Below are 10,746 nucleotides of genomic sequence, written 5' to 3'. Positions count from 1 at the left end.
GCATGTGTAACATTTACTGTGCAGAAAAGATGCATGAATAGCAATAGAGTAGTGGGCCAAGTAAACTGCCCTGGTGACATTGGCTGTGGGAGAAACGTTGGCCAGGCTACTATGTATTGACATTATACCTTTCATACCCCTTGGAGTGAACAGAATTTAATCCAGACTGCTTCATAGAGGTTTTATAATGTACCAGTTAATTGCAAAAGATGAAAGATTTCTTTGACAAACTAGGAAATTAGGCATGTTTGCCTGCCTTTTAAGTATTAAAGCAGTGAGTGATTTTCTACTTCAAAGGAAAAAGAATGCATTTCCATTCATTGAATACACTTATTCTATATGATTCAACAGCAGATACCAACAATCACTGCCACTGTCTGTAAGTTCATTCTCCTGAGTCAGGAACTTGCACAGCATTGTTTTTAAACAAAGAAAACAAAGTTGAGGAGATTTGATGCAAAACATTTAATAATTTACTTTCTAGCACTACAGAATTAAGCATTGTAAGATATTGTGCAATTCAGAGTGCAAAATTTAATAAAAAGATTACAAGTTGGTCTCTGCAAAAAAAATGTACAATGATTAAATGTAAAGCTACTAAAGGTATTTTGGCTCAACATTAAAATCCTATGGAATAATATTAAACAGTGAATGTTTTTCTTTTCATTTTCTTGAAAATTAGTATTTGCAGATTTGTTTCTAATTTAGCAAAGAAATGATTCATATTTTAAAAACACAAAACACTCATTGAAATGAAGTATTAAAAAGTCCTTTCATATATACTGTAAAAGTTGATAAAGTAATTGTTTTCAAGATAGGAATTGAGAGAAACCAGCAGTCATTAAAAAGCACTTTATAATTAATCAAATAAATTGCACTTAACTTTTTTGTTGTATGAAATTTATTTTCTGATTATTAAGTGAGCACACCACACAAAAATGCATATGGCACTGTGTTGCATTTGGCAGCATAGATTTATGTGACAAGATAAGCAAACAAATAGTAACATTATTATACACAGTAAGCTGCACATAAAACTGCATATTGTTAAATATATTTCATTTTTCCTTTGTGCTTCCAAAATAACAGGCCTGTAAGTTAAGAGGTACTGAACTTAACATTAAATTCAACTTTGTGTTGATTACTTAATGAGGGTAAGTCTTGGCTGAAACAAAAACAAAAATCTGCATTTAAAAATTCTTTTCATGATCTCTGGATGTCCCAAAGTACAGCCAATAAGTATATTTAAAGAGCAGTAATTATTCTAAGAGAAGAAATGCAATAGCCAGTTTGAGCATGGGATGGCCCCACAGAATGTGATAAGATTATCAGTTTTAGTAATATTGGCTGAGTTGGAACATTCATTGAATCCCTTGGTTGCCTTGAAATAGAAATTTTTTCATCAACAAGAGTATGAGAGATTTCAGCTTAATGTGGCATGTAAAAGATACCATCATTGCCACTGCAGGACTTCCTCCATACTGCATTTGTGAGTCAACCTAGATTATGCACTCAAAGCTCTTGATTGGAACTTTTACCCACAACCTTCTAACACTTTAGCAGACTGTGATTCAAAGAACTTGAATTATAATATTCAAGCCCTATGTCTGACTACCCCTTCTAGACATTGTAACTGGAGGTGAATGTAAAACACATTTTCTATGTTTCATGTAACCTGCACTTATAGCAAAATAGAACAAAATGCGACGATGGTATTTTTCCTCTTTTAAAATGTCTTTGTCCCCAACATGAGCTATCTCTGTGGCCTCTAGAACTGTTGACTGGCTCTCCAGTTTTGATTGATAGGAATAAAATGTTTACTTAAGTAAAGAACATTTCATTTTCACCAATGCATAACAGCACAAAAGATTATTGTTGACTAACTCTAGTAAGTTGTGCAACATAAATCAAAACTTTTCTGCCATTAGGTGGATGATATTAGAAGAATTGTGTTTGTATTAAATGCGAAAGTCCCATAAATCTAAAAACTATTTTGCTATAGTCTTTATTTCAAATTTAATCCACAATCAAAGCAAAATTGTTAATACTGAAATGTGTATCATAATTTGTCATTTTGTAACCAAGGATAATGTAATGAACAAAAATAATCTGTTTGCAGCTGGTCTAGATGATCCATTTGCTGCTCTTCAGACATTGTATCAAACTTTTTACGAATTACATATGATTGGGAACAGCTCCAATAAAAACATAAACAAAACCAGCAGCACGGCTATTCCCGACTCTCACTTGAAAACTACTGAATCTCAGAACGGCTCACCAACTGGTGAAAATGTGGCAGTGTTTGCCTCTAACGTAAAAGGTGAATAAAAAAGAAATGAAGGGAAGAATAAAGGGAAATACAAGTATACGGTGTCATATGCTAATTTGGGAGCAAATGTACATGAACAGTCTTGGTGACAAATTCTACAATGTGCAATAGTCCACCATCTAGTTCAACAAAAAGGATGCAGTATGCATTTTGGGTTCTTTAATGTCCATTATATGTATTCAGGACTAGACACTCCTTTCTTCTCTCCCATACATCTGCTTCCCATTCCCAGCATAGCCTCTGTGCTTCCATTTAATTTCCAACTTAACAATTGCCTGTGGCAAGATTCAGAACTGATCTCTCTCCAGCTGGAAAGCAAAGGTATGTTATTTGGCAAAACTCAAACCTCTGCAGTGACTGCTACATATGTATGAAAATCATGATTCCACAATCATTAATAATCCTTTAATTGCAATTGAAAAGCATTCAGCTTTTTTCATTGTGCACTGAAGGACAACTAGCAACAACATTAAGTGGAAAAAGGCCAAACTCTTGCAAAATATGAAAACACAAAAACCATAAAACCAACATTAAGAATAAACTGCAGAAACTATTCTAAATGTCGGACTTGATACTTATTACGGTTTCAAATTGCAGTTCAAGTAAATTTCTGTTTTAATGTTACTTTTTTCTACATTGGAAACCAATATTCTGCTTTTGGTTTGATAAAGTAGCTTAAAGATCATTAAAGATAAATTACATTAATAGCAGGTAGATTCTGTCTTTTGGAAGAAAAGGTGGTTATGGGGAAGAAAAATCAGGAAAGGTGTAAATTTCAACACATCCACTGTCATTAAGATTATTCATGATAATATGTTTTAAATACATAAATTCTCTAAGTTTAGAAAAATAATCACTGTATTTACAATTCCATTTCAAATATCAAAAGTATACTTATTCACTATTTGATTAAGCAGGTGTATGTCCTCTAAAGGTGACTCAGGTGAAAACCTCTTATTTTTAAATGAGCCATGTTATAGATCCAATGTAGTTTTTACTAATTATTATAATTATAAAAATATTTGCAATTTTTGAAAAGATTTTGATTAAATTATATATTGAGCAAAAGCCCAAAGATATCACTATTTAAAATGCATAACACAGATAAGCTTTGTGCCAGAAAATAACATTGATTTTGATAACTCTTGCATTCAACAACACTGGCATAAAACTGTCAATGCACCAAACCAATCTGTAGTTCAATAGAGTTCACTGGAGAGGAAAATAATGCATCTGGAATCTAGGTAGGAAAGTTAAGCAATGCATTTCATTTCAGTTGTATTTTGTGCTAAATGAATGCAACATATCCAATGGAAGTTAATGTACCACATTTAATACAGAGCACAATGGTTGGAGTTGAACATCACATTCAGGATCTGAAAATCCAAGTGACAATACACAAGTGTGATATGACATATTATAAATTTAACATTGTTTACAATATTGTGCATTGCAGTCCTAAAAAATGAAGGATGCATGGATGGGTCAGTGATAAATATTTAAAAAGTGAATGATGGATTCTGCTTCCAGAATTTGCTGTTTTCCTATTCAGTGACCTTCAATTATTATATTCCACATTTACCATGAACATGCTGTTGAATACTTTAACCCTACCTCTAGTTAGGTTACATACCAGCTTGTAGTATTATTCACTTCTATGACAGCCTAACAATGCTAACTTATAGGGATTATTAAATTGATCATTGCCAACAATGAAGTAACAGTAGGTCATAATGGGATGACTTAAGTCCTGTTCTTTTTTTTTGGTTGAAGAGTTCTCTCTGATGAATTTCAAGCTACAAATTTCTGGATGATAACAAGAGTAAGAAGTTTTATGTTAAAACTTCTTACTCTTGTTATCAGTGTTGGCTCTTTGCTATGTTAGTTCAAAATTAATCACACTGTACTGCTGTCTCTCTACAGCCCTGTCAATTTGATTCAAAGGTTTATCCATTTGCCACATTTTTCAGCATTATTTGGCCAGGATAAATCAGGCAGTTCTTTAAGATTTTGGAAAGTAAATGTGTACGACTGTTGACCAATCAATAGATATCTGGTAAATTATAGGTCCACAAACTAAATAAACTCTCCTCGGAATGGAAGTGTATTCGTACACTGTTGCAACCAGCGGTAGCATAGTCGAGAAAGTGGTGTGTTTTCAGGCTCTTCAAATTCAAGGAACCCCAAGCGATTCAGGATCTCATAAACACCTGCTTTCGCAGCGACCTTAAAAAAAAGCATACAAAGATGATTTAATTGGGACAAAATTCTAGGGATTTTTTGACATTACCTCAATTATCAGCATGTTAAAATACCAGTGCTAACTGGAAATATCAAATGTCAGGACTTTTGCAACTTATTTTCTGTACAATAATATCTTAAGATTTAAGTGGAACTACCACTTCTCAAAATTGGAAGTCATTTGGATAAAAAATGTAATATCTGACTATGACTCAGCTTTAATACAGACAACTGGTATATACAAAATGATAGCCTACAAAGGAGCCAAAGGATGTTTGCATCACTGGACACACTGAAAATTACAGTATATATATGCTATCCCTAAAAACAATATTCATCTTAGAACATATAAGATCTTAAGGGCTCTTTCTTAACAGGGCGAATGTGGAAAGAATTTCCTAGAAACCAGAATTAGGGGTCACTGTTTAAAAATAATGGGTCACCTATTTAAAGCAAAGATGAAATAAAAGCTCTACTAGCCTTTGGAACTCTCCTCCTCAAAGGGTGGACAGAGTGGAGTCTTTGAACATTTGATTAATGAGGGTGAAAAGTCATTGATGGATAGACAGGAATGTGTAGTTGAGGTTACATGCAGCCCTTCTTGAATGGCACAGCAGGCTTAAGAGGTTGAGTGGCCTACTTCTGCTCCTAATTGTATTTGTATATTTAAGTACTATTAACAACTGAAAGATAAATGAATGTTGATCTGACAATATAAACTAATTGGAAATTAATTATTTAAAATGAATCCATAATTCTGTAAGGCTACTTTGTTAAAACTGATACTGGAGGCCAAAGCTAATGTTGAAGCCTTAAATCTCAATTATTTGGTTGACCCATTAGCTAAAACGATGCTGATATGGCAAATATTATTTTGTGGAACTTCTACACAAGTGGCAAAAAAGTGATTCATCCTTGGAGAAGATAGTTAGAAAGCAAGGATCATATAATGTTTATATATTCCACTGCAAGACATGTTTTCTCTGCTTATTAATACTTTTACCATTTATGGTAGCAGCACATGGATTCCACTCTTCCCATTAAAAAAAAATACAAAACTTCAGGAGAATGTGGCAGCATTACAATAAGGCTCATCTAGGACTGGAGATGGGGCACATTGGTATTGAATGTAAATTGTTTCTGTCAATAATTTTAGTTGACCAAAAGCAATGTTGATTAAAATTACCACCCATCAGCAAACAAATCTTGCTTATTCTGCTTAAGGCCAAAGATACAACTCAGGCCAAAACCAAAATCTAAAATTGAGTAGAGAAAATGCTAGAAATAATCAGCAAGTCACCCACACCTTTGGTGAGTAAAACAGTTAACATTTTCAAATCAGTGACCAATGTGAACAAAGTAATAGCAGTAGACCATTTAGCCCCTTGACAACCTCTGTCATTCTATAAGGTCATGCCTGATCTTTTTCCTCTGCACCACTTTCCTGTACTGATCCTATATCTTAATATTCAAAAATCCATCAATCTCTATCCAGAATGTACCACAGCCTTTTGGGTAGCGATTCATTACCCTCTGGATATTTTGAGGCAGTGATATTTGGTTTACTCCTTCTAAAATATATCCATCCCTGTACAATGTATTCTAAGTGTGATCTCACTGGATTCTTAAGCAAGCCATCATTACCATTTTGTTCAAATACTCTTGGAATAATTTCTAATATACTAATTGACTTCCTAATTTCTTTCAGTAGCTGCATGTTAACTTTAAGTGATTCCTATACAAATCCCTCTGAACACCAATACTTTTCAGTCTCTCACCATTTATAAGATACTCTGCTTTTCTATTTTATTCCATCAAGGTGGAAAGCATTTTTCCAGATTGTATTCTATTTTCCATGTCCTTACCCATTACTTAGCTACTTGAAGCCTTGGCACTCTCCTCACAATTCTCATTGCCATACATCTTTGTATCATCAGCAAACTTAGATACAGTGGCATGCAAAAGTTTGGGCACCCCTGGTCAAAATTTCTGTTACTGTGAATAGCTAAGTGAGTAAAAGATGACCTGATTTCCAAAAGGCATAAAGTTAAAGACACATTTCTTTAATATTTTAAGATTACATTTTTATTTCCATCTTTTACAGTTTCAAAATAACAAAAAAGGAAAAGGGCCTGAAGCAAAAGTTTCGGCACCCTGTATGGTCAGTAGTTAGTAACACCCCCTTTGGCAAGTATCACAGCTTGTAAATGTTTTCTGTAGCCAGCTAAGAGTCTTTCAATTCTTGTTTGGGGGATTTTCACGCATTCTTCCTTGCAAAAAGCTTCTAGTTCTGTGAGATTCTTGGGCCATCTTGCATGCACTGCTCTTTTGAGGTCTATCCACAGATTTTCAATGACTTTTAGGTTGGGGGACTATGAGGGTTATGGCAAAACCTTCAGCTTGCGCCTCTTGAGGTAGTCCATTGTGCATTTTGAGGTGTGTTCAGGATAGTTATCCTGTTGTAGAAGCCATCCTCTTTTCATCTTCGACTCTCCAAACTTTCCTGTGTCCTCACCACAAAAATTCAGCATCAGAAGTTTGCAAAGGAACATCTAAACAAGCCTGATGCATTTTGGGAACAAGTCCTGTGGACTGATGAAGTTAAAGTAGAACTTTTTGGCCACAATGAGCAAAGGTATGTTTGGAGAAAAAAGGGTGCAGAATTTCATGAAAAGAACACTTCTCCAACTGTTAAGCACGGGGGTGGATCGATCATTCTTTGGGCTTGTGTTGCAGCCAGTAGCACGGGGAACATTTCAGTGGTAGAGGGAAGAATGAATTCAATCAAATACCAGCAAATTCTGGAAGCAAACATCATACCGTCAGTAAAAAAAAGCCAAAGATGAAAAGAGGATGGCTTCTACAATATGGTAACTATCCTAAACACACCTCAAAATCCACAATGGACTACCTCAAGAGGCACAAGCTGAAGGTTTTGCCATGGCCCTCACAGTCCTCTGACCTAAACATCATCGAAAATCTGTGGATAGACCTCAAAAGAGCAGTGCATGCAAGACGGCCCAAGAATCTCACAGAACTAGAAGCCTTTTGCAAGGAAGAATGGGTGAAAATCCCTCAAATAAGAATTGACTCTTAGCTGGCTACAGAAAGCATTTACAAGCTGTGATACTTGCCAAAGGGGGTGTTACTAACTACTGACCATGCAGGGTGCCCAAACTTTTGCTTCAGGCCCTTTTCCTTTTCTGTTATTTTGAAACTGTAAAAGATGGAAATAAAAAAGTAATCTTGCTTAAAATATTAAATAAATGTGTCATCTTTAACTTTATGCTTTTTGGAAATCAGGTCATCTTTTATTCGCTTAGCTATTCACAGTAACAGAAATTTTGGCCAGGGGTGCCCAAACTTTTGCATGCCACTGTATACCACATTTGGTCTCCATCCAAATCATGAATATAGATTATAACCAACTGAGGCCCCAGCAGCAGTTCTTACAGCATTTCACAAGTCACAGCTACCATAGATCTAGAAAACTCCTACATGGATTGGTGTAACTGGACTGCTGAACGGTGGGAACCAAATGCATGCTTTCTGGCCAGTAGCAGGGTAGACTTGAGTATCCTCGCGCCATTGTTCCTGGGGCAAGATGTGGTTGAAAGATTGGCATGTGCCCAAGAGCTGCCATTCAAGAAGGCTAGGCTGTGGCAGCAGAAGGAAATGGTCTTAATACTCCCCTGCACCGCAGTCTGGCTGTTGCCCTTGGCTCTGGGCTTCTCCAGGCTGCTGGTAAATGCCAAGGATCAGCTGGTGTTCTCTCAGTATGGAATGCTTTGGAGAAATGTTAATTTTATAAGTTATTTTGAGCTCAAAAATAGAAATTGCACTTCAGACAGAAATTGCATTTAATTGTTTAAAGATGGACACAGGACATTTTGTTCAGAAATAACAGCTGAAATCTGGGCCCGGGTAATGGTGTGAAGACTGAAATGGTTCATTTCTTAACAGGTACGAGTACAAGAAATATGGCTTTTCCAAAATTGTTCTCCCATGCATATCATTCCTAGAAGCTTCCTGGCCTCTTCCAGCCAGTGACCCAAGAGACTGGGGTTCACCTACTCTAGAGGCCATTCGGTGGCAACACAGCCACCTAGTCAGAAAAGCCTGCACTGCACAGTTTCTTGCTGATCAGCTGGGGGCCAGTGTCCCTTTGGGAGACTGACTCTGGAGGTAGCTGGAAGAAACAGTATTCTCCCAACAGTGAGTTCAGCAAATCATCAATGGACCTGCCCCAATAGATTTTCACATTCAAATTGAGAATGAGAAACTTGGGTGTGTCTTAAATGTCTTGAATTTAACAAAGGCAATTGTATAGCAATGCAGACAGTTGGCTAGAATGGATTGAGAAAAATAGATTAGGAGATAGCAGATGAGCAATAGCAGCTATTTAAGGAAATATATAGCAGTTCTTAACAAAGATATCTGTCTTTCAGGGAGCACTTTGGGTCCAGTGACCATTATTCTATTAGTTTTAAAATAGTTATAGAAAAGGATACAATCGGTTCACAGGTTAAGGTCTTGAACTGGGGCAGAGCAAATTTTGGAGCCATTAGGCAGGATCTTGCAGTGGTTAATTGGGCAAGATTGTTTCCAGGGAAAGGAGTGTCTGCCAGGTGGGGGGTGTTTAAAAGTGTGATGTCAAGAGCTCAGGGCCTGCATGTTCCTGTTTGGGTGAAGGGCAAGGCTGGCAGGTTTCAGGAACCCTTGTTGATGAGAGAATTTGAGGATCTGGTTATGAAAAAGAGGGAGGTATACACTGTGCATAAGCAATTGGGAATTAGTGAATCTCTTGATGACTACAAGAAGTGTTAGAGTGCACAAGAGAGAAGTTAGGAGGGCAAAAAGAGGATATGAGCAGGATCTGACAGGCAAGGTGAGGCAAAATCGCAAGAGATTCAATGGGATTATTAAGAGTAAAAGGGTGGCTAGGGAGAGAATAGGTCCCCTTAAAAGATCAGCATGGATGTCTGTGTGTGGAAATGGGTGAGACTTTTAATGAAGATTTCTCTTCAGTTTTTATTGTGGAGAAAATGTGGAAGCTGGGGAAATGAGTGGTGTCCCCAGGGCCTGATCTAGTGCATTCTCGGACCTTGTAGGAACCTAGAAAAGAAATTGTGGAGACTCTTGCAGAGAATTTTGCTTCATCTCTGGCCACAGGTGAGGTTCCAGAGGACTGGAAAGTGGTTAATGTGGTACCATTGTTTAAAAAGGGTAGCAAAAACAAGCCAGGAAACTACAGGCCAGTGAGTCTGACATTGTTGGTGGGTAAATTGCTGGAGGGGATTCTGAGGAATAGGATCTACCAACAACAGTTGGAGAGGCGGGGTCTGATTCGGGACAGTCAGCATGGCTGTGGGAGGTTGTGTCTGACAAACCTTTTGGAGTTCTTCGAGGAGGTAACAATGAGGGTAGGGCAGTGGATGTTGTCTATATGGACTTTAGCAAGGCCTTTGACAAGGTCTCTCATGGCAGGCTAGTCAGGAAGGTTAGATCACATGGGATCTGGGGGGAGTTAGTGGATTGGATTCATAATTGGCTCAGGGTGATGTTCGAAGGTTGTTTCTCAGACTGGAGGCCTGTGTCTAGTGGTGCGCCACAGGGGTCAGTGCTGGGAACTTTGTTGTTTTTAATTTATATAAACAACTTGGATGTGAATGTACAAGGAATGGTTAGTAAGTTTGTGGATGATACTAAAGTAGGTGGTGTTGTAGATAGTGTGGGCTGAGGATTGACAAATGGCCTTCAATCCAGATAAATGTGAGATATTGCATTTTGGGAGATCAAACTAGGGTAGAACTTATACAGTGAATGGTAGGGCCCTGGGGAAATATTATGGAACAGAGGGACCTAGGAGCACAAGTGCATAGTTCGCTAAAAGCAGTGTCACCGGTAGATAGAGTGGTGAAGAAAGTGTTTGGCATGCTGGCCTTCATCAAATAGGGCATTGAGTATAGAAGTTGGGAAGTTGTGTTGCAGTTATATAAGACGTTAGGCCCATTTAGAGTATTGTGTATAGTTTTGGTCACCCTGTTATAAGATGTTATTAAAACTAGAAAGAGTGCAGAAAAGATTTACCAGGATGTTGCCTGCACTTGGGGCCTGAGTTACAAGGAGAGGCTGTGTTGACTAGGACTTTATTCTCTGGAACATAGGAGATTGAG

The 10,746-nt window shown here is 37.2% G+C and overlaps 1 protein-coding gene across 1 annotated transcript in view; it reads right to left on the bottom strand.

The window, feature by feature from the left end:
- Nucleotides 1-1,989: 1,989 nt before the first annotated feature.
- The window catches only part of LOC127584737 (paladin-like), a 210,203-nt gene continuing 201,446 nt past the window's right edge, over nt 1,990-10,746 (bottom strand). The window contains 1 exon segment of the mRNA XM_052041651.1: nt 1,990-4,555. Within this exon segment, the coding sequence (XP_051897611.1) occupies nt 4,406-4,555 (150 nt within the window). The 3' untranslated portion in view covers nt 1,990-4,405.

Source organism: Pristis pectinata, chromosome 30 (genome assembly GCF_009764475.1).
Source record: "Pristis pectinata isolate sPriPec2 chromosome 30, sPriPec2.1.pri, whole genome shotgun sequence".
Lineage (NCBI taxonomy): Eukaryota > Metazoa > Chordata > Chondrichthyes > Rhinopristiformes > Pristidae > Pristis > Pristis pectinata.
Note: the sequence above shows the minus strand (reverse complement) of the source record. Positions and strands in the feature narration are given on the sequence as shown.